The sequence below is a fragment of the Siphateles boraxobius genome, unplaced genomic scaffold, assembly GCF_051911475.1.
Source record: "Siphateles boraxobius isolate OS27281-9 unplaced genomic scaffold, OSU_SipBor_1 41, whole genome shotgun sequence".
Taxonomy (NCBI): Eukaryota; Metazoa; Chordata; class Actinopteri; order Cypriniformes; family Leuciscidae; genus Siphateles; species Siphateles boraxobius.
This window is the reverse complement of record NW_027509042.1, coordinates 11,335,380-11,360,997: the sequence shown is the minus strand read 5'-3', so window position 1 is coordinate 11,360,997 and position 25,618 is coordinate 11,335,380. Positions and strand designations below refer to the sequence as shown.

The window sequence follows — 25,618 nt, the reverse complement described above, 5'->3', positions numbered from 1 at the left end:
AAGTCACATTCAGAACAATTTTACGATTAATCGTTGTTAAAAAAAAATTGACAGCCAATCAGAATCTCAACGAAACTCAATGGCATCACACGTCAGCGTGGGCGCTGAAATAGTTTGATAATAAAATGGCCGTTTTTGGCATGAACGAGTCTTAAATCATTACCTGAATAATAACCATATTGCACTGTTTTATAACTAAAAGTAGTAAAGGCCTGTTCACACCTAGTTTTAATAATCGTTCTAAATCCATATAAAGAGGGAAGTCCACATCACAACAATAAAGACACTGAAGAACGATATTGTTGCAAATACAGTAATCGGAAAGGGTCGTAACTATTATTGATTTGCATAAATATATGGAAAGTTGCTCTTTTTTAATTAGCATGAAGCTAAGTAAACCTTATGTTCCATCTAAAAAGAAACCTTAATGGCAGGTCAGGCAGACCACAAGAGCCATGGCACATGGCTTGTTTATAAAAGCCATAAGGATGACAAAAACATTTGGTTACACTTTAGGCGTCATTGTTACGGTGTAATTATGTATTTAATAAGTACTTAGTAATATGAATTAACATGTACTTACTATAGGGTTAGTTGCATATAATTATGTATAATTTACTGTTTTTACAATGGTAAGTACATGTAATATATGTAACAAGGACACTTTAAAATAAAGTGTTACCAAACATTTCATAACAGGACCAGAGTTCAGGTATCTCCATGTGTGGACACATTGACAATGCACTCATAATAGAGATTGCAAAAGTCCATCTGAGTAAAAAATGCCAGACCACCAGACAACTTTTTCTCCGCCAATAAAAAGATTTGCAGTATTTGTGTGAAGCTAGAACAGCCCAGGTTACAGGCAGGAGAGTTTCAGTTAGGGCAGCTGGGAAAACATGGACGGACAGCACAATATGACCACACAAAGAATGCAACAAGCATTGCAACAAAGATCCAACCCTAGAATGGGCCGTAAAATCCATCTAACAAAGCAGTATGTGAAATACACCTCGAGAAAAAAAGCTCAGAGTAAATGGCTCTAAAATGTAACCAAATTAGATTTCTTGTGGTACACATGCAGCTTATTTCAATACTCATCACCAAGAGACTGGGAGGATCTGCGCAGCCTCAGTGTTGGATCATTACATTGGTTTGAGAGCACTTTGAGGGAGTTCACTAACCTTGCCTTCTGAGAAAACAACAATGCAATGCAGGTTTGAGGAGAAAAGATGAACAAAAAAAAGATAGAAAACTTGAGTTTCAGTCTGAGTCATTAAAGGAGTAGTTCACTTTTTAAAAAACTTTTGCTGATAATTTACTCACCCCCATGTCATCCAAGATGTCCATGTCTTTCTTTCTTCAGTCGAAAAGAAATTAAGGTTTTTGATGAAAACATTCTAGGATTTTTCTCCATATAATGGATTTCATTGGGTACCAAACGGTCGAAGGACCAAATGACCGTTTCAGTGCAGCATTAAACGACACCAGACGATGCATAAGGGTCTTATCTTGCGAAACGATCGGTCATTTCAAAAATAAATAAAAAAGTTTAAGTTTTATAAGCACAAATGCTCGCCTTGCTCTGTTCTGTGATGCACGTTCGTGAGTCTCCTCTTCGAACTCGTTCATCAAAATGAACAAATCTTTTTTCGAGTCATTTCGTTCGTTGAATGAACAAAAATGACTCGAAAAAAGATTTGTCCATTTTGATGAACAAGTTCGAACAGGAGAGTCACGAACGTGCATCACAGAACAGAGCAAGGCGAGCATTTGTGCTTATAAAACTTAAACTTTTTTATTTATTTTTGAAATGACCGATCGTTTCGCAAGATAAGACCCTTATGCATCGTCTGGTGTCGTTTAATGCTGCACTGAAACGGTCATTTGGTCCTTCGACCGTTTGGTACCCAATGAAATCCATTATATGGAGAAAAATCCTAGAATGTTTTCATCAAAAACCTTAATTTCTTTTCGACTGAAGAAAGAAAGACATGGACATCTTGGATGACATGGGGGTGAGTAAATTATCAGCAAAAGTTTTTTTAAAAAGTGAACTACTCCTTTAAGAGGATTTGAGAAGAAAGCCTATCCCGCTGTCTACACCTCAGTCAGTACTGAGAGTGTTTCTGCTAATGAACTCTTCAGTGGAAAATTAATGTATAAGCCCTTTTCAACAAATATACACCATGGTTTATAGCATTACAAGACAATACAGAGCATTGAGTGATCCATTAAATTAGATTTATGCATCATATTGGAAATGCTGACTGAATTAAATCAGAGGAATTCAGAGGCAAGTTATAGTATCTTACATACTTTTTTTTATTTATAACAATGACCTTCAAGTTAACAATGATTTTTAAATGTCTACATGAATGAATGCATTTATCTACTTACTGCACTGATTGTTTTCATTTTATTTTTTTTAATTAAAATGGACCAGTTTTGGGAATACTTGTATACATTTCCATAAACGTGACGCAGAACAGCATTGTGGGTACCTTAGCCATCATCCCCTTAAACTACGCCACTCCATCATCATGAGGGAATTCTAATTGAACCCCTCATTTGATCATTCAGTTGCTCTTTATCTTCTGTTCTGTAGTTAGTTGATCCTTCCTAATTGTTCATTCCTCTCCACCATCTTCTCCCTGTTCTCCATCCATTAGTAGGGCAGCATATTTACTAGCTGAGCTGAATTGCTGTAGGGATAAAAAGAAATGTCATGACCACAATGTCTGTGATGAACAAATTAGAGTGGCATGAAGAAAATAATGTTCCGGTATTTCTGTACAAGTTATTCCCAAAGTTCTACACAACAGTGGTCTGAACACCACCACTGATTTGTATTTTCTACAAATCAATCATCTTTGGGGTCTAACTATTCTTGCAATGTAGCCTACATTGAAAATGCTACATGAAAAAACTGATTCTGGGGTCAGGACCATAAGGTACTCACAGGAGGAACGCTCTCTTCATATTTCTTTGGTTCTGAGGCTATTCTGGGATCTTTGTCCCGCCTGACCTCCTTCCTGTCAATACAAGAAGGAGTTTAAGAATAGTTCACTCAAAAGCTAAAATTTAGTCATCCTCAAGTTGTTACAAATCAAAAAATTTTTCCTTCCACATAACACAGAGGACTGGGCTGCTCTTTTCTATACAATGAAAGAGAATAAGGACTTGGGCTGTCGAGCTTCAAAAAGCGGGTGAAAAAAGCATATTTCAAAAGGCATGATTAAACTATTTATTATTATATTTCCCCCTAACAGAAAGCCTGAATGAAATCGGTTCATAATAAAATGGGATCATATCTATTTACAAGACTCAAATTAAACTGCTCCATTCATATAGATTTACCTTATAGATGACCTATATAGATTATAGATGACCTTTTTTGGATCTTCTAAGTTTTGGTTACCTGGACTTTCAAAAGGTGGGACAGAAACCTCTCTGGTTTTATATATAAAAAAAAAAAATCTTAATTTGTGTTTCCAAAGCCCTATTCACAGTGGATAAGTATTACCTGGTGACCTCTAGTCATTTGTAATAATTGCGGAGGTTGTCTGTGATCTTAATCCCGTGCGAATCGGCCATGTCTGTAATTTGTAAAGAAGGTAATTCTATGGTAGGCATTACCTACCATATTTCGCCTAACACAGAGGTCGTGTGATAATATTAGTCCCGTGCGAATCGGCATCTCTGGGATTTGGCGGGGTCGTATATATAATTATTTTCAAGGTTTTTGTTTCTAAATCACACAAGGTCCCCAGATATTACTAATCCAGTGCAAATAGGGCTTAAGATTAACCGAAGTCCTATGAATTTGGAACAACATGAGGGTATCTAAATGACAATTTTCATTTTTGTGTCAACTATTCTTTTTAAAGGGACATTGTATAGGAATTTCTCCCATCTAGCGGTGAAATTGTATTTTGCATTCAAACGAATTGTGCTCTCCAGCGCCTCGCTTTTTTCCACTGCGTGTTGCATCTACGGTAGCTGTTATGTACCAAAAAGATATGAAACAATGCAAGAACAATCATATGCTCTATTAAAATATATTTTTATCGAATTTCTAGGTTACAAAATGTAAACTTACAAACCTTGTTTTTAGCACCTTCTCAACTTTATTCAATAGCTGCTATTCATCAAAGAGCCTGTTTAACTTTTAACTATAAATGTTCTACTGTCTATATAATAAAGTACACAACCAAGCAATGAAAAAAAAGCATGTAATTAAGACTGTAATATTGACTTAGCCAACCTGTCGGGGAGAAAGCAGGACTTCAGCGTTCTTTTGAAATCTTTGAAATCTATCAGGACATTACTATTGTTTTTTGTAATCTCCGGTCACGTTTCCTTTTACGTTCAATTTTGGACTTTTTTGGCGACGAGGATTTCTTCTCCTGTGGCTCGGCATATGTATGCCATTAAAAATAACTGTGCAATGCAGCCTTTTAAAGTTGCCGGGGCAGTGACAAGCGCCTCTCACTGCTCTGCTCCTCCGTTTCTGCTGCTTTCAGTTACATGACGCTGGCTCTGAACGAAATGCGTTATGGAAACGCGTTGGCCTAGTACTTTTTGACCCTCTCTGCTATTATAGTTTTTCAAGATGGCGGAACGACATGGAAGCCTCCGTGGACCTACCAGTCACATGTATATAAAGATAATAAATTCTTCGTTTACGATGATAAGTCAGATAATTGGCAGAGGTATCTGTACACCATTGAGGACATATTTATGAATAAAAATATTGATTTTAGATAATAAAATACCTAAAAAACTACAGTCCCTTTAAGCACAAAATATTGGACTGACAATATTCTGATATCGTATTTTGCTCTTTGAACGCAAGCACCTATTCTCCCATTACTGTAAATAGTTTGATTTAGTTCACTGGCTACTGCTTGTGATGAACATAAATAGAAAGATGCATCAATGCATTCTTGTCATCACAGATTATGCACATTGTTCCAGCCCTACATGTCACCAGCTTTTCAGCAAATAAAAACCTTTTTTCTTACAGTCTCAATTGTAATATGATGCAGGAGCTGTATGGACTACTTTTATAGTGCTTTTGTGTAAATTTTATAACTTAGCAGTTCCAATTCACTTTCAATATACAGTAAACACTAGAGTTGGGAATCGAACATCAAATACTCTGCAAATCTGGCACATTTTTGCGTGTATCTGACCGTTTAAGTGTGCACCCGAAGCTCAAAGTTCACGTTGCTTTTTCATGTTCCCCTTTGTCTCAGAGTGCACACACAACAAGCTGCTTGAGGAATAAGGCAAGTTCTCTTTCGCGCTTTTAATAACTCTGGGCCGAAGAGATCGGCACGAGACCGATGGGGTGATTGATGAGCGCCACCTGCGCCGGTCTTGTATCTCACAGATTAGCTTGGGAAGCATAAAAGAAAGAGTGATGACGACAGTGAAGGATGAGAGAGGACCAGGCCTGGACTTTTGCGTTTTGTTTGTGTGTGGGGGCAGTTACTTAGTTACGTTTTGTGTTTGTTTATTTTGGGATTATTAAAGCGTTACACGTTTGCCGGTTCCTGACACCTTTCCATAACAACATACTTTGTTACAGTCCCATTTCGCGAATTGATTTTATGATTTTACTGATTTTTACATTAGGTTTGCGCTTTAAGTTTGCGCCAGGAGCAAAAGCGCACCACTGGAAAGAGGGCAAAATAATTGTTTTCTCAATTATCGTATTTTCATTATCAATGGAAGCCAAAATCGCACAGCCCTACTATGCAGTCATGTGAATTTATAAAGTGCATGACACATTCAAATTAGTTAAGACTGCCTCACCTGTCTGCGGGTTCTCTCTGCTTGTCTTTAGTTGGGCAGTCAACCCCTCGTCCCCACCCCCCTCCTCCTCCTCCTCCTCCTCTCCCAACTCCTCCTACACCTCTTCCCGGAGGCATAACTTTATCCCTTTGAACGCCATCATCCCGGTTTTCATCTAGCAAACAGAACAGACAAGTGAGAAAACTGTATATATTCAAAGGTTCTTGCCACTCTGTTGAAATGTTATTGTGGAGACTTTTACCCTTGCCCAATACGGTCTCCTCTACACTTTTGGGAGCAGCTAAGGGTGTTCCTTCCTTCTCATTAGCACCCCCCCCTGGGCTGCGTTTGGCCCAGGCATTTTCTTTAGGGGGAGGGGCAGGCATTACTTTCAGTGGGAGCCCTCCCTGATTGGAAGAGGGTGATGTACATGCAGGAGAGATCAGCTCATCCTCCTGGCCACTGAAGACTTCATTCTCTGAATGTTCGCCATCTTGAGACCTAGATCCTTAACATCACAGATACAGAAATATATTTTTAATTAATTTAACTACTGGGTTTTTTATTTTCCTGCTATCATTAGAGATTTTCAAACCAGAGTAATTTTAGTATTTTTTATATACTATTATAGCATTTATTAATATTTTGAATTAGTTTTTTAATTTTTATTTTCAGTTTTTTTTATAGGATCAGCAATTTTGCTGAAAATGCTTGTCCTTTTTATTAGATTTATTTTTTTATATTTCTATTTAGCTTTAATTTATATTTATTTCAGCATTAGTTTTTGGAAATTTTAGTACATTTCTAATTTTCATTTAAGTTTTCGAATGAATTTATATTTCACAAATTTTCTTAAATAGTTTTAGTTAACAGCAACATTGCTTCAAACAATCCGTCATTCATTCAATGCAATAAAAAAAGCATATATAGCACTTCTACAGTTTTTTTTTAATGACTACAACCGTTTCTAATACCAGTTATAATCTGGGTTGGTTATCAGCTATCATATGAAAACATTCATCAGAATTGTAATATTAGTTCATCCCTAATCTACATTCTTTGATAAGGTATCTGCTAAGAACACGAATGTATTACCTTTAGGTTGTGAGGATTCACTGCCTGTGCGTTGCCGCTCCTTAAATGGCTCTTCACTTCTCCAACTCGGGTCTCTGAAAAAAAAGAAAAAAAGAAATTCAACTCACTTTTTTTAGATTGTCACTTTTTCAGAGACTCCAGGGCTGTGTCCGAAATCGCCCTCTATACCCTTAGATATGGTACTATTGTAATGTTAATTTTGTCACCCATTTTTAATTTAGTCTTAGTCTTGTGCCAAATGTCCTTGTTAGTTTTAGTCATATTTAGTCATTCACATATCTTTTTTTGTTAGTCAAGTTTTAGTCGACTAAAAGTCTCGTCATTTTAGTCTAGTTTTAGTCAAAAGAAAACTCAATATATCTTAGTCAAGTTTTAGTCAAAACATTTTAGTCTGTTTTTTTAAATTATTTCTGAGATTATTTCTGATAACCATTTCAGTCAAATAGTGTTTCACACTTCTCAAATATTGGTTAAATGTCATAATTACCTGACAAAATACACTTGTTAAATGATTTTTGTTGAATGCAACATAAAATAAGAAATAAAATAAGTATAAACCCAGAAAAACTGAAAAGAATAGGCCTACTGTAGCCTACTGTAGTCCTAAAATACAACCTATTTACATTCTAGGTTGGTCTTGAGAAATAACAATTTAGATTTTACAAGGCTTAATTAATATTTCTGCTAGGTAACTTGTTGATTTACAGCGTAGATGTTTTTCCCCGATATTTTTTGTCCAGAGTGCTTCCCGTCAGTTATAATGACACATGAGTTTGACCACTTAAGTTTTGTTTTGTATAAAGCCTTTCTCTAAAGTGAATTTCGTTTTGTATAAATTGTATCTTCATTTTAATCAATGTTTCATTAACAAATTGACTGGATTAATAAAAAAGAAGCAAATATAGTAGCCTACACAATATAATCCGGACACAAAGGCGCGGGTGCGTGAACTGGAGCGCGTCTCATAAATGAACTGAAACTCAGCGTATAAGATACTTGCCTCACAGACCTGAGAAGAAGATCTATAGAAAAATGATATTCTGAAGCCTGAAATGTGTACTTTTAAATAAAACAATTTTTATTTTAAAACAAACGAAATGAAATGGGCTGCACTCTGCTTATGTAGGCTAATTCGTATGAAGTGTGCATTTCTCTCTATAGGCGCGTTCACTACTGTGAACGAAGATGGCGAGTCAGCATCGTCAACTTTATCTTTGCAGCCAACATAAAACACTAGTTTTTTAATAAACAAATCAAATGTTTAATGCATAATCATTACTTTTGCTGTTTTTTTGTGGCAAGCTTTATGCGTGCTTGAGATGCAGAATAGGCATATATAAGCCTAACGAAAATGCTCATTATGGTTTAGCATTCTCTCCTATATATATATATATATATTTAAGTAATTAAATCAATTTAAGTAGCCTATGTGCTCACATGCTCTGTGTGAGACAATGTGTATCTTCTTCTGTTGTCTGAGAGTTGATTGACAGCTTTTAGATGCATTATTGGCATCGCCACACTCTGGTTACATGAACGTGTCACCGCATCAGAACCGAAAACATGGGGATTTTTTATAGACAACAATTGCACAACCCATTCGATATTCTATAATAAAATCAACTAATGGAATATTCGAAAATCGTGACTCATCACTAGTAACTGCTGAATATTCTATCTCATGATGAAAAAGTAGAGATGATTGTAGATGAATATAAAGAGAGATTTAACTTTTTACTTCATGCAAAACATTTTAGTCTCGTCTTTTTTCGTCAACTATAATGCATGTTAATTTAGTCTTAGTCAGCGTTTTTGGACATTGGTGCAGTCTCGTCATCGTCTCGTCTTAGTCATGGAAAAAAAGGTAGTTGACGAACATATTTAGTCTCGTCTCGTCTGACGAAATTAACACAACACTGTTGATGGGGCAGCGATTTGTAGTGGTTTTCGAAACCATAGTTGACGTTATTGAGTGCACTCATTCAATCCCACAATGCACCGTAATAACGAGTGTACAACAGATGTACGCTCAACGGCTAGAGAATACCCATAATGCACCGAGTCACGCGCTGAATGAATTCCCGTGTTTTGCCAGGAGAATACGCCAGCAGCTGAATCAAATCATCCATCCATTTTCCAAACCGTGATGGTTCAGCATAATTTCATACAGGTAAATTCATTTTTAATTTGTTATTAAATTTTTCAATTTAAGTTTATATGCTAGTTTCCATGTCAGAGTTCAAAATAAATCTTTACTACTGGAGCTGCCAGTTTGCTACATTTCAAATTATTATTGTTAAACAGCAAACACAAACTATGCAAAATCAGCAGCCCTTCCAGCGCACTGTGTCCGTATTCACGCACTCGTTTTCATCAACTCCTTCAAGTGGACTTCAAGTGAGCAACCAAGTTTCGTATCAACCCATCTATTTCCCCCTTCTCACCGGTCTCTTGGTCGTCTCTCCGGGGCCCTGTTCTTGTCATCCTCCAACTGTCTCTGGAGTCTATCTTGTTCTTTCTTCAGCCTCTCCTCCACCTCTCTCTCCTTGGCAGCTGTGTCCACAGGTTTGGCTGCACCAAATATAGAGGAAGCCCTGCTGGAACTTGTCGTGTTACTCTGGGGGGGCAAGCTTCCACTCTGTTCCTCCTCTTTTGGGATGCTCCGTGGCTTCAGGTTTAATTTGGGCCTCTGTGTAGAGGCTGGAACGAAAAATCTCATACAATTAGAATAGGGAGACAACGTTTCTGATATAATTTTTTTTATTTTTAAAGCTGACACGTATAATTTCTCCATGAGCTAATCTCATCATGTACCCCTCTCTTCTCGTCCATCATCCCTCTTGTCAAAATGCTCTTCACGATCGCCATAGCGATCTCCATCACGCCGGTCATCAAAGTCACGTCTGAAGCCACTGCTGAATCCTCGTCGTCCTCCACCACGTGAGTCAAAACCTAAGACAATCATATGACCGTAACATTACTTACAAAGCAAACTGCAATAAATGTACACACCAAACATTCATGAACTCAAAAGGAAAAATTAAAGGGATAGTTCACCAAAAAAATAAAATTCTGGCATCATTTATTCACCCTCAAGTGGTTCTAAATCTGTATGAATTTCTTTATTCTGCTGAACACAAAAGATGATATTTTGAAGAATATGGGTAACCTAACAGTTGATGGACCCCATTGACTTCCATAGTATGGAAAAAAAAAAATACTATGGGAGTCAATGGTTACCATCAACTGTTAGGTTACGAAGTACCAACATTCTTCAAAATGTTTTTTTGTCTTTAGCCGGAGAAATAAATTCATACAGGTTTGGTCTGAACAACTTGCCGGTGAGTAAATGGTGACAATTTTAATTTTGGGGGTGAGCTATCCCTTTAATAACTTGCACTACCATTTTTGAGTAGACTATCATATAAGAAATTCCACTGAATTACTCCACCCACCTCCACGATCATAGTCTCTGCTACCTCTGTCATCGTAGCGATCTCTCCCACTGAAGCGATCTCGACCGCTGTCAAAACGATCATCACGCCTTGGAGCATCTCTGAATCGGTCCGACTCATAGCGATCACGAGACCCTGCAAAAAGACACCACAAGGGCATTACACAAAATAGTACAAACAACTGTATGCAGGGTTCGTACACCTTTTCCAAGGTTTAAGAATAGGACTTTCAAGGTCCATTTTTAGCTTTTTCCAGCACCTTACAGCATCCTAAATTACATCCCAATAAATAGTCAAAATAATTATTTATAGTTTTTTTTTTTCACATTAAGAGATAATGCTATAAACAGGCAAAATTGTGTTTCGTAATAGCAGAAGGACCAGATATTTAAGCAAATCACAAGTTTTATTTTTCAAAATGTATCACTGTCTAAGTAGATAATGACTATGAATAATACTTTTTTATTATATTACTGTACAAATATTGCTTCCCAGATAATGATTTTCAGGCTGTAAAACTGAAGAAATTTCAAGGGGTGAAAATATGAAGACAGGATTTGAACAGAAATATTTTATAGGCCTTGGTTTTGGGACACATTCTTGATAAAGACAAGATTTTAACAAAATCTGAGATAGTGCAACAACCTGTAATTCAATTTTAACCCAGAAGACTCTGACAGTGCACAGGTACCTGCCTGATAAATAGCCTATATAAGTAAAAAAAAAATTTATATATATATATATATATATATATATATATTGTATTTAATTGCCAAGACATATACATTTATCTTCTGGAATTGAGCAGTTTAAATATTGCATAAGGCCATCCTCAAACTTACATTAAGCTACTTGTATGACACTCAATCTGACACGATTTCTGTTCAGCAATCAACGATTGTTATGCACTGGGCTAACGTTTACAGGTTTTAATTTGCGGGTAGTTAACGTCAGTTACTGTGCTGAAACTTTGGCTATGTTCACTGCATATTCCACAAATGAACGTGCCATAACGGACATGCAATACTAACATTAAATTATCACACCAAGTACTTTGTCACTAATGGCCCTTTCAGACAGGACGCGGAATGCGCTGCACTATGAAAGCCATTTATTTCAATGGCTTGCGCCGCGCAAGGACGTTTTGTTGCTGAGTCGACCAAAGCGGAGCGAGCGTACGCCGTGGTCAAAGTTAAAAATAGTTCAACTTTTGCCGCTGCGCTCTGTGACGATTACCTGCACGGCCAATAAAAACGGGGCATCCAAACAAGCGCGGAAATCAAAATGAAAACTCCACCTACTTTTGCTCTTGCCAGCGTAGCGCAAATCGCTCTGTATCTGAAGGGCTACATTTTATTTCTCCATTAGGGCTGCAACAACTAATCGATAAAATCGATTATAATCGATTATGAAAATCGTTGTCAACGAATGTCATTATCGATTAGTTGGTCTGCTTACGTCACGGGGAGCGTTTACTGGTACGCACACACACGCAAGGTCTCTCTCCCTCAGGCGCTCTGCCGAGCGCGCGCGCTACACGGTTTGGAGCAGTCTCTTCTGTCTCGCATGCGCGCTCTTGCTTGCGCGCTCTAGATTTCGGGAGTTTGAACTAATTCGCGGGCATCAGGGAGCCGCAATCAATATGCGGGAGACTCCCGGGACTTCCGGGATGTCTGTATTTTGTCTCGAGCATCAGGTTGTGCAATCAGTTCGCTCGCAACGTAAGTGATGGATTAAAATAGCGCTACCGCAGAAATAGGTTAAATTAAAACGGTGTTTACAAAGTGAAGCATTAAATACAAAGGCAGTTAATAACAGCAGCAGTAAAATATTGTTTTTTAGTCACTGTACTCAGTGGTTTTCAGCGAATGCTTGTGCACTAATGCATAATTTCTCCTGTCCTTTACTCAAGCCTGTTAGCTTGCTGGGTAACGTTACCTCCATTCCGTTCTCTTTTTATAGCATTTGTCTACTAAGTTTTAATTGTTTTTCAAACGCGATCTACTGCGGCTCTACATTCACACAATTGTTTTCAGTCTTTCTATATTTATTTAATCAATTTATCCTTATATTATATTCTTTTATATATTATATATATAATATATATTATATTCTTTATCCTTATATTCCTTATATATAATTAATTTTTAAATAAAAATTAAATGAATTATATATTTTAGATGTTTTTAGTTTGTTTTTAGTTCAAATATTCACATCTGAACAACATGTCTGTGTAAATTTGTTTTAACAAAAATTGTGTTAAAACATAATATGTTGGATATCATTTTTTTAACAATAATCATGTTTGTCAACTTGCCATCAGCAATTATCATTAAAAACAATGCAAATATTGATATTAGTAAAACTCAATGTGTGGCTTTTGCACTTTTTAAAGTACACTTTTACACATAAATACCCTGATTTACGGTTTTATTTAGTTATAATAAAAAAAAATCTAATTTAATTTCTATCCGATTAATCGAAAAAATAATCGTCCGATTAATCGATTATCAAAATAATCGTTAGTTGCAGCCCTATTCTCCATTTAATAAAAAAACTATTCAGTCAGATAGGTATTTGTTGTGAAAGAAATAGTAACAATTTAAAGCATTTTCAAGCATATTATCCAAAATTTATGCACTTTTCAAACCTCGAAAACATCGAAATTCAATCATTTTCAAGGATTTCAAGCACCCGTACGAACCCTGTGTATGTTAACAGTCAAACCAGACTTAAACTGATCTATATTTAACCTTGAATAAACAAACAAAATAAGAAATATTTCTCTTGTAATATTATACTGTAAAAAAAAAAATTACAGTACAAATACAATACTAATATTTATGGTTGTCTTAATTTCTTTATTTTCTAACAACTGACCTTTAATTTTGGAAAACCACAAGGGCCCAAAAAAGCTTTTTTTTAATGTTTACATACACATTACATATTTTACATGCACATTACATATTCTGAAAGCATTTACATGCATGCACGTACTTAATTGCAGAATACTTCAATTAAATACAATATCCTTTAATATTTGCGATTTGATAGTCACATTAATCTATTATTTTTAGTAATCATGCAGCTCTACTTTTAATGTTATAAATACTCTAATTTCACTTGATAGTGGAAATTCTCAAATATAATCTGTTAACTTACGGTCTCCAAATCCTTCGTCTCGGCGTGGTGCTTCATCTTGCTCGCCACTCGGGCGTGCCCTCCAATCAGAATCAGTCTTATCAGGGCCACCGTCCATCCCACGACCACGATCTCTATCCCGGTCTCGCCCTGACATTGATCCACCATCCCTCTCTGGAGGAAATATGACATTAAATTTAATCAAGAAAGACACTTTCACAGAGGCAAAGACAAAATGAAGGAGTTTGTTTAATCATCAGTTCACCTTTGTCATTGGACTGATCTGCGATATCCACCCGGATCCGCCTGTTCCCAAGATTCTACACAAATTTGTTGCAACATTAATTCAAAATAGAAAGCAACAGCAATGCACTGAGTTCAGCATTTTATTGATGACCTACCTCCTCATTCAGACTAAGCGCACGCAAGATTGAATCAACATCATCAAATTCAGCATAACCAAATCCTTTAAGCCTTTCTGGGTTATTAGGCTCCCGTGGCAAACGCACCGCACTGATCTGATAATATACACAAAAGACACAGTTACACACATCCTGCACTTGTCAAGCAGCTAAGACATTATAAGTATTATCTAGACCAAATGTCTTCAATCCTGCTCCTGGAGGGCCACTGTCCTGCAGAGTTTAGTTCCAACCTGCTTTAGCACACCTGCCTTTGTATATTCAAGCGATCTTGATGAGCTGATTCAGGTGTGTTTGATTAGGATTGGAACTAAACTCTGCAGGACAATGGCCCTCCAGGAGCAGGATTGAAGACCTCTGATCTAGACATTCCATTCCATTCAACATGCATGCAGCGTATCCACTGACCGCAAGTCCCCTGAAGAAGTCTTTGATGGATTCCTCGCTGACATCGTAGGGAAGGTTACCGAGGAAGGCAGTGTAGGGCGGGCCGCGTGGCAGCCGAGAGCGGTCAACGTTTGGCTCCCGTGCAGCGCGAGGCGCGGTAGGCAGGATAGAGCGATCGATGGGAGGAGCTCGATATGTATCCTCCGTAGTATGCCAGGAAGTTGAGACTAATGAGAAGGAGAATGGGACTTGATTACCACAGAATACAATTTTTATAGACTGGATTTCAAAATGCATCGGATCCTATTTACACCTGTATACACAAAACAGATGTTAATAGCACATATACAGTGAAGCGTAACATCTTACCAATCCTAGCATTTGATCTTCTTAAGGCTGGAATACACATAGGCTAGGCTCATTTCTACACAAACTCAAATATTTTTTCTTTGATTACTTGGCTCAAAACGATTCGATTGCACCCATTTTTTTTTAAACCTACTTTTAAGAACTCTTCCTCGCCTGTTGCTCCAATTTTCAAGAAAATGTAAACAGATTATATTCAGACCATGCTAACAAAAATGTATGGAATTCAAGTGCATTAGTGAAAACGTTCTTGAATAACAAGAGAACGAATTCAACGAAGAGCACGCCAAAATGGACTTGAGGCTGTATATCCACAATGCTTTGGCATATTCAGACCAAACTTGGTAGGTTTTATGACAACCAAGTACATGCACAGTACATCAACTTTTTTGCCTATAACGTCTGAACAGTTAGGCCGAAAACCCCAAAACTGGTCTCTTTAGATTCGGTGCAGCATGCAGAGGCAAACAATAACCTAACAATGTCGGCCATTTTGAATATTGTCATAAAAAGTTATATTTTACAAACGCATTGGCAATTGTTAAGAAACTCGGTATGTGCCGTTGGCACCATGCCCTGAAGTTATTCAAAACATTTTAAGTCAGCGCTACCTTGTGGTCAGAAGTTATAATGTAATTTCAAAAAGTTTGTGATTTTTTTTTTTTGGTTTGTGATTAAGCCACGTTTCCACCGCAGGAACATTCCTCAGGAACTAGGGACTTTGGGGTGATATTAGGTGTTTCTCGACTGCAGAGAACAGGGTTTGATTGGTTGACTACACAAAGCATTTTATTTAAACCACCATTTTAAAAGGTCTGTTGCGGTGCATGCAGAATTGTTTGCTATTCGAATCAACAATGGTGTTAAAAAAATACCACAGATGGACCGGCGACGAGGTTCAGGCTTTATTAAGCTTATGTGGAGGATGAAATCCAGCAGGAACTGTAAAGTCGCGCACAGATGCCAAAACAACTCTGAGGCTGCATCTCTGCAATGCTTTGGGATATTGCCACCTTATTCTGACCACAACCCATCAATTTAGTCACATTGCAACCTATTGGTCAAAAATGATAAATCATTGGACCAGTGACTATAAAAAAAAATCATATTTAAGCCATTTTGCCTGAAATCCTCTCAATATCATTGCTCATTGTTGCAGTTGGTCTGATGTTCCTAGCCATGCTGGCATGACTTATTGTGCCTTTGTGCTTGTCCCTTTAACTGCTGCTTGCGTCTATAGCCATTTAATAAATTTTGGCCAAATTGTGCAGCCCTACAAACCTGGAAATTCTTTTTTTTTTTGCAATCACAATTTTTATCAGAAAAATCTAAATGACATATTCCCCCAAATCATGTAGCTCTACTTCAGACTATGATTCCATTTAGTGTGAGGATATATAAACATGTTTGATATTGAGCCTAAGTAGAGATGCACCGATCGATCGGCTGGTGACCGGAATTGGCCAATTTTCACGTGATCGGCGACCAGCCGGTCAGTCTGACATATTCCGATTTTATGCCGGTCAAATGCACAATGCGCATGATTAACATCGCGTAACATAAGCATCACCCGTGCACACGGAACGCACATGTAGGAAACCTCGTGAATTACGGCCGTTTTAGGGCTGAAACGATTCCTCGAGTTACTCGATTACAAAAATTCCTCGAGGCAAAAACTCTGCCTCGAAACCTCGTTAAATTCCTATGACGCGCACTATACGCGCGGCGCAGGGATTTGATTGTTTCACACGGACCGTTTATTCACCTGGACCTGTTCAGGAAGCATAAATTTTGAATTTAGTTGGCGCGATGGCGGAGAATAAATATGTAAATAAACGGGCAGGAAATTGTCTAAAGTGTGGGATCATTACACACTTAATTCACTTAATACACTTAACTCGCTGAAACAAGGTAACGTAGTCTAAGCCTATTGATGTTTGCTGATTTTAATCCCATACTGTATTTGTAGCGATGTCGTGATGCGGTTTGACTAGATATGATTTTTAGCTTTGATGACATTTTTAAGTAGTAAACGTAACTATCACGCTCAATTGCAAGAGAGTATAGCCTAAAAAAAGAACCCCTTCACACACACACACACACGCCAGTCAGACCAATTGCAGCAATGCATCACATATGCTTAAACTTTTATGTAGCCACGCAACAATAATTTCAGCATGCATTCACTTTACACACCGGGACGTGATGAAGGAACAAATATTGTATTGTAGTCTTTGCGAGACCTTGTTTGTATTTCAAGTCTGCCAAATAGTTACAGACAACAACAAAAAATTAAAGTCCCCAGCCTGTTGGTTTTTAATAAAGATTCGGAGTACTCATTTTTCAGTTAAAACGCACGGAACAAAAAGTGCGTCAGCTTTTACTGTGTGTTCAACAACAAGTCACGTTACAGCTTTTCTTCAGCGTTAAACTACCAGAATACACAAATATGCTTAGATGCTTAGAGTGGTTATATTATAACATCTTAAAGGAAAATTCACATATGAGATAGCTTTATGACTTGCATACTATATAACTTATAGTATATAACTTATAACAGCTTTAACTGAAATAGACACAAGTTTAATATAACTATGCTGTTAATAAAACACACACACACACAAATATCCGATTACTCGATTAATCGATCGATTAAGTGCTAGATTAATCGATTACAAAAAGAATCGATAGCTGCAGCCTTAGTCCGTTTCACACGCAAACGTGAGAAGCGAGGATTTTATACCAGCGTGCATGTTAATCAATGAGTGCATTCACACCACGAGCAGGAGCAGCACGTGAGCGGCAGTGAAGCGGGGTTTCGGCGCAGAGTCTATTTTTGCTGAGCTGCTCACGCTCAATTAAAGTGAAAGCACACTTTTGCTGGACAAAATAAATATGATTTCACCCAAAAAGTGCCCAAAATGCACATAATTTGCATGTCTGGTGTGTTTTAACAAGAACTGTAGTAGGCTATGTTAGAAAAGAAAATGAAGACTCAAATATTTATAGAAAATTTACCCATTTAAACTTGTTTTTATTATTTCCCAATCGTCACTTGCTCCACTTGCCCGAGCTTAGCGCTTGTTTAGCCTGTGTTTTGAGAAATATCTTTATACTGCAAGGCTATATTTTTATTTGCTATTTATATATTATTTTAATGCCATTACCTGTTTTCATACAGAAGTTTAGTTTCCTAAATAAGTAAATATATCACTTTTTTTTAGGTTGAATATTAGAAGTGAAAATGGTTCTTCCATACCATAACACTGCACTTGTGTTTCCCACACCAGGAGTAATAATTTATATAGTTCTAATTTATTTAATTTGTTCAAAAATGTTCTATGTTCTATGTAAAATCTTCAATTAAAGAAAAGATAGAAAATAAATATTTGTGTTTGAAGTAAATTGGTTAGAAAAAATGAAATCGGAATCGGCATGCCAAATTCATGAAAAATCGGAAATCGGAATCGGCGCACCTCTAAGCCTAAGGCATGTTTTCATTTGTCATGCATCTCTTAGTAAGGAGTCGGTTTAGATTTTAAAAGTCATGTAGTCCATTCCAGGATTTACTCACCATCTCCATCCAAGTCATCAGTCTCATCTGCCCAGCTGGTGGTCTTCGCGCTGGGGTAACTGGGGGGTGCACTGCCACTGCTATCATTCGCAAGGAAATCAGTCAGGGTCAGGGTCTTCCCCTTCTTCTTATTCTTCTTAGCTAAAGAAAGAATAACATTCTATGAAAATGCCAAAACTGAGCCATTTCATTATTTGATACATTTATGCATGTTAAAATTCACAATGAAATGAAAGTAGCAACAGATCTTTTCTTCTATGTTGTGGCGTACATCTGAGTGAAAGATTTTTGAAAAGGGGAAAAAAAGTAGGATGGGGACTTGGTTCTATTCAACGGTTGCTGATTGGATGGAGGCCAATCTGAATGCAAGCTTGAGGTTGATTGTAAGGAAGCGGCAGTGATTAAGCAGACTAAAAAAATTGGAGGAGTCCGGTATACGCCAGAGAAAAATCTGTCATTCATTTAACCAGAAAATTAGATCAGAATTATGACAATTTGATTAAGAATTAAAATGTCAAAAAAGGGAAACATGCATGGATTCATTGTTTAAAATAAGACCAATAACATGCATTTAGAAAACAGGGTGAATTTTCATTTCATTTCAAATGTTGAGTAATATCACACTTATGCAAAAGACGTGCTGATACTATGCAACTAGGAACTGAAAAGGAGAGAAGACACTCAGTGAGCCTCACCAGGGATGTTGCAAGGGGAGATGGTTCACTCAAATAAAAATGAATGGAAATGTCTAACATGAAATATGGTAGCTTTAGTCCTGCCTTACAGTTAAAAGAGCCAATGACCTTGTTCACTAAGCATCGTCTGTTTATTTCTCTATAAGACGCATGTATGTTAATTGGACCAGACAGAAAAATATAGAAGAACAATTTATAATACCAGTGGTGTCAGATACTACTGATTCGAAATAGGCCCATCTCTTTCAGAGGTAACATTACCATAGTTTCTTTTAATTCAGTCTTTCACTATTCAAGAAGATAGGAGCTGTATAAGATGAATAAGATGTAGGCTACTGTACATCTGCCTGGTTGTACAAGACTTGGAAATAACATTCAATAATCATATTTTGAGATCAAATTCACGTTCCACGCATATTTTGTTAACTTGGGCACTATTTGTATGCTTAATCTAATATGGCTTAGACAAACTACTGACACGTTAATTAATATAAGGTAATAAGAGATGTTTTGGTCGTGAATTCCTCGATTATTTTAAATAATCGGATAAATTAGTGAATGATTCAATAATGACTCAACAGAAATAATACACTCCCCATCTGCAAGAGTGACGATTTAACTGCACTGAATGAATTCATAAACACATTTTAAAAAAAAAACGATTCCGAAATCCCCACAACTACAATCGGTCCAGAGAGCACAAAACGACCACGGTTCCGTGCACGTGTTGAACCATGGTCCCTCCTCTGGAACGTACTGCGCATACGCACCAAGCACGGGCTATTAGCACCATCCAGAACTTTATGCACTATCATTGAACATAATATTTTAACTTTCCACACACTAACCTTATCAACTACTCGTACATTAAATTACCCGAACATCCGTTTGCGAAACCTTGTCGCGTCCTAAAGTTAAGGGGGACAACGAGACAGACGAGGCACATGATTTGGCCGCTAGCACACTAGCTAATTCATCTGAGCATAAGGCTTCCCCAATGCGACTAATCCATGTTTTCAATGCATTTAACCAATATATTTAACAGCGCCGCGTTTGATAAACGGATACAGTGAATGCCATAACCATTACGTTTGAACCCATGAATGTTATACAAACTTGTTTATAGCTGTTTCGCAAAGAATCCTACAAATATAGGCAGAGCACGAGTGCGCATTATTCTTACCTGACGCCGCCATGTTGGAGAGTGTTCTGGTGGAAGAGTCCCGGATGAAGGCGTCAGGGATTTGTCACGGGGTTAGGCAGGCATCACACCCTCACACCAAGTCACAACCTCATGATAACATGTTTTAGTAGTTGCACATTGCGAGGATGTAAAAGCTGGTATCATATCTGAAATAATCATAACAGAAATCCCAGAGACATAAATTGGCATAAATATTTTATAGGCGTATTTAACATTGTTTTACTAAAAATATTTTACTTTAAGGTGTATGTGTGTATTCTGTAATAAGAAATATATAAGAGGGGGACAGGTTGGCCATTTACACACCTTTATGTTCAGTTCCGTGACCGTCGCTAGGTTTTCTGACCACTTGTAGGCTAACTGTTTGTTGAAAATGGTAATTTGTTGGCTCCTCTAATGTTGCTATTTGAAGACTGCTATGCATTTTTGACAGATGCTTTTATCCAAAGCAACTTACATTAAATTACATTGAAAGTATACTGTTCATGCATTCCCTCATAATCAAACCCATGACTCCGGTGTTAGAGCTAGAGGAACTGAACTGTTCTGCTAAGAATCTCTTTGCATGTCTCGACATCTCTACCCAAGATCCATTTCAAGGTTTTTTTTTTTTTTTTTTACAGTGCACACTGTAATTCATCTTTGGATTCATCTTTGAGAGGCTGGATGACTCCTCCACATTTGTGGTGAGAAAATATGTGTTAGTATTTCTGTGTGGGAATGCGGTTCTCTCAGATGGTTTGCAACTTTCAACTTTCAACAATAGTTAATAGAAATATAACATAACAGTCTGATAATATAATTTGTAATATTTTATCACCTGTTTAGATTACTATTGGGCAATGATTTTATCACTTTATTACTGTACATCAATAGCTATACACAATCATGTGGTTTGTACCATGACAATATAAACACCTTTCATACATTCACCCCCTGTTGGTGTGATTTATATGACAGCAAAAAATCATTACAAAAGCCAGATGATGCTAAGTATTTATTTAGGCTAGTCATATAATACGGATTACAAACAAGACTCAAATTATAATATGAAGTTATGATGATATTATGTAATCCATTTAATATAATAATAATTTGTATGCTTGTATTATTTAGGGATGTTTTTGAAACGCGCGCGCGCTCACACACACACTCATACACGCACACACACACGCACACAATTTCATTGCAAATAATTTTTGAAGAAATTAATTTAAATCTGATTCATTCTTTTCTTGTTTAAAATAATATTTTTGAATATAATTTATTTGATGCGAAATATATAGTGCAGGTGAGGTGAGCCATTTAGAAGATTGAGCGAACCAAGGGTTATCAACTAATCCCCTGCAGAGAGAGAGAGAGAAAAACAGAGCTTAAAACTTTTAAGAATGTGTTTCATGTTTGAATTGTGTTCTAGAACTATGAACAGTTGTTTATGTATTTGTCTGTGTATTTCGACTTACTGCATCGCCTTCTATAATCTAAGCAGCAGTTTCTGCTACAGTGATGATTGCAGTTGCAGCGGTTACGGATGTCAAATCTCTCACCACATCTCCCTTGACAAGAGTTTGAGACTACCCCAAAAAGACATTTAAACAAGCATTATGCAGAGAAGTGGTGTTAAAGGGGTCATGCCATGAGAAATAAATTTTTCCTTTATCGTTTGACGTACGAACCAAAACATCCTGCAAGTTACATATAGCTTAAAATGTCTTCCTCATTATAAACAAAATATTTCTGTAATCAAGCTCCAAAAATGGCTCGTTTTGATATCGCAGGATCTGTGATCTAACACGGGGCATATATATTTGCATATGCCTGCCTTCAGAGCAAGACATCGATGAATAGTTATAGGCTCATCGCAAAATAGGCCCCATACACTGGCATTCAGTCACTAAATGGCTGATATTTTTTCATACACTGGAAGTGAGCGTCGTTTCAAAAGCAAATAGAACCCATTAAAATCACTAATGCTCTTTACACTGGATACAGTATACAGATGTGCGTTCAGTTTCTAAAATACTACATGCACTTTGTCTACAAAAGGACAAATAGAAGAGAGAAAGAACATTGTCTTTGACGTCCAGTTTAAATGGATCGTTTTCATCTCTGTACAGACTTTACAAAAGGATCCCAGCATTGGAAACAACTGGATGGTTTATTTTAATGGTGTCCTGGATTGCATCAGAGGATTATATTTTTGTTTTGGAGCATTTTGTTTTGTGAATGACGCGCAGTGTAATGGAGAGTTCGCAAAGAAAATTTTTCTTTAAAGACGAAGCATCCAACTTATTGGATCTGACAGTAATTGCATCACAAACCATAAGTAAATTATTTCATAATGCTTTGTCTGTAAATTATGGTTTTATATGGATAATGTTTTCAAAACACTTACTCACTTGCAATAGTGAGTGGGAGTTGATCATGTTTCCTATGCAATAACGTTAGCCAATCATAACAGTGGTCGTTTACTGACGGTTGAAAATAATCGTTTTCACGCATATATATTTGTTTGTTTTTTTGTGTAAAACTCTTTACTAACATTATAAGTGAACCTTAAGGAACATATTAAAATTAAATAAAATAAAAACATGACCCCTTTAAAGGTATAGTCCACCCAAATTTTTCTCATTTTTGGGTGGACTATCTCTTGTATAGGAGTGTAGAGTGTGTGTGAGAGAGAGTTACTCTGATTGGGTGGAGGTCTTAGGGTAGTTGTTGTTGAAGTAGTAGAAGTTCTTAAGGTAGTAGAAGTAGGTGATGTAGAAGCGGTTGAGGTGGTAGAAGTAGGAGATGTAGTAGAAACAGGTAAGACTGTAGAAACAGGTTGGCATGTGCTTGTAGGGTTGAAGACGACGAATCCTGGGAGATTCTGGACAATGGTGGTGGAGATCCAACTCTGATACTGTGAAACACGCGTGTAAACACCGGGTGCGTTGGGATCGGCACAGCCATAACCCCAGCTGGTGATACCAGACTGAACCCACACCAAACATTGCTTGCTCACCATTGGACCTCCAGAGTCACCCTACAGAAAGACAGGTTTTTTTTCTTTATGGGACCAAGAAGCACAGATAGACGTTTGTGTGTCAAGATATATTAGAAAAACATAATGGACTTTCAGACATGCAGCATGTTTTGATGTGCACACTTAATAATGATCTGGTTGACTGTTGTACCTGGCAGGTGTCTTTGCCTCCCTCCAATAAACCAGCACAGATCATGTTGTTGGTAACAGATCCAGAACCCAGCAGAGTATTACATTGATCATTAGCCACCACTGGAATCATAGTTTCCTGCAGAGTCCCAGGAGCAGCTAGGCTCACTGAACAGGGTACAAACAAACACACAATCATATATTAGTGTTGTTATGAGTAGATGTATGTGTGAACGAATGAGTTTGTATGTGTTTGTATCTCCAGACTGAACATCTCCCCATCCTGTGATCCAGCTGCTGGTGCCAGAAGGGAAGCTGCTGTTCAGTGCCGCCAGACATACGGGTCTGATATAGTCATTAAAGGTAATGGTGGAGGACAAACGTAGCAGAGTGATGTCATTGTCATGTGTGTTGCTGTCGTAGGAGGGGTGAACGATGATTGTGACGACATTTCTACTGATTTCATTGGTATTGACTCCCTGTTGTGTCCTCCTTCCCAAGCACACGGAGACCGGATGCACTGACACTGAAAACAGTCAGTGAATACAGTGAGAAAAGAAAACAATATATCCTACCAATTAATGTTTGTTTAGGTGAATCTTACCCAGGTAAACAGTGAGCTGCCGTCAGCACCCATTCTCTGTTGATGAGGGATCCTCCGCAAAAATGACCTCCATAGGTAGAGCTGTGCAGACTGACCTGCCACGGCCACGACCCCTCAAAAGGGGCACACCACCCACAATACGGTTGTTTAGAGGGGCTTGTCCACAAACTATGTGAGAGAAAGAGAGAGAGATTATTCACATGCATATGTCTGTACTATGACTATATATATAACATCTGAAGAACGAGACGAGTTCTTACCATTCAGCTGAGAAAGTGAACCTGTGGTGTAAGAGATGAGGAATGATTTTTTGGACATCCATCTGCATGTGACATCCTCCAACTAAATTAACTGATTTAAATTATCTCACAAGAAACAGGACCATTGCAGAAACGTTTAGTGCTGATAAAGTTTCTACCTTAAACATTAAGTGTAAGTCCTTACCTTGAAAAGATAAGAGCAGGGCCAAACTGACACACGTTAACCTCCACATCTTCTCAAACCGTCTCTTGTCTTGCAGAATGGATGGAGATGGTGGATTTGGTTCTCTTTGCCTCTCACAAACCCTTTTTATATTCACTTCTTCAGTCTCTGCTTGTAACTTGTTTAATCACTCTAATGTCGCACTAATCCGTTTTTATTGTTATTTTCTGCTCCTCGCCCTGTTTTCAGAATGTAGACCTGTTAAACTTGTATTCTAAAACTAAACATCTTAAATGATAAATACATTTTATTTCAGAGATTAAGAGTTTTGTTAATTTCTGTCTTATTTGGGCAGGGTGTTCATGTTATTCTATCATTTGTTGCCTTTTGTTCCAACTTAGAATAATTAGTCACTCTAATATATCCAGAAAATCATAATAATGAAAAAATTATTAATATAATAAATAAAATCAAATATATATCCATATACACAAACATATCTTGCATTGTATTTTACACAGCATATTACTGAAATCTACCAGATATACAAATATATATGGTAATACTTTAATTTAGGGTCCAGTTCTCACTATTAACTAGTTTTTTATTAGCATGCATATTACTAGTATATTGGCTGTTTTAGTATTAGTACTTATAAATCACACATTAATGCCTTATTCTACATGACCATATTCTACATCCCTTTATCCTACCCAATAGTACTAACTAACTAAGTTACTAACGATTAATAAGCTGTAATTAGGATTGTATTGAGGCAAAAGTCTTAGTGTTAGTTAATTGTGAGAATTGGACTCTACAAAAGATTCTATTTCAGATAAATGCTGTTCTTTTGAACTTTCTATTCATCAAAGAATCCTGAAATAAAAATGTAACTAACTGTTTTCAACATTGATAATAATGAGAAATGTTTCTTGAGCATCAAATCATCATATTAGAATGATTTCTGAAGGATCATGTGACACTGAAGACTGGAGTAATGATGCTGAAAATTCAGCTTTGATCAGGAATAAATTACACTTTACTATATATTCACATAGAAAACAGCTGTTTTACATTGAAACAATATTTCACAATATTACTGGGTTTGTTTTGTATTTTTAATCAAATAAATGCAGCATTGGTGAGCAGAAGAGACTTCTTTTAAAAACATAAAAAATCTTACCGACCCCGAACTTTTGAACTGCAGTGTATACTATATAAAAAATGGAAATATAATAAGGAAATCTAAATATATTATATTCAAATTATGTAATGGTGTTGATCAGCTTGTTT

The 25,618-nt window shown here is 37.0% G+C and overlaps 1 protein-coding gene and 1 pseudogene across 2 annotated transcripts; both read right to left on the bottom strand.

The window, feature by feature from the left end:
- Positions 1-2,304: 2,304 nt before the first annotated feature.
- eif4bb (eukaryotic translation initiation factor 4Bb) lies at positions 2,305-20,262 on the bottom strand. Of its 2 annotated transcripts, XM_077198386.1 has the most exons (14): positions 20,121-20,262; positions 18,243-18,383; positions 14,324-14,529; positions 13,895-14,011; positions 13,759-13,813; positions 13,515-13,667; positions 10,353-10,487; positions 9,712-9,849; positions 9,342-9,597; positions 6,898-6,971; positions 6,065-6,310; positions 5,824-5,977; positions 2,963-3,035; positions 2,305-2,705 (listed from the first exon to the last, which is right to left on the bottom strand). In XM_077198386.1, exons 1-14 carry the CDS (start codon positions 20,131-20,133, stop codon positions 2,631-2,633), a joined length of 1,836 nt encoding a protein of 611 aa, XP_077054501.1. In that variant the 5' UTR covers positions 20,134-20,262; the 3' UTR covers positions 2,305-2,630. The 2 variants fall into 2 exon arrangements, with proteins under 2 accessions (XP_077054501.1, XP_077054502.1); XM_077198387.1 differs by lacking the exon at positions 2,963-3,035.
- Positions 20,263-21,477: 1,215 nt separating this feature from the next.
- LOC143707149 (trypsin-like) lies at positions 21,478-24,395 on the bottom strand (annotated as a pseudogene).
- Between the last annotated feature and the right edge of the window lie 1,223 nt (positions 24,396-25,618).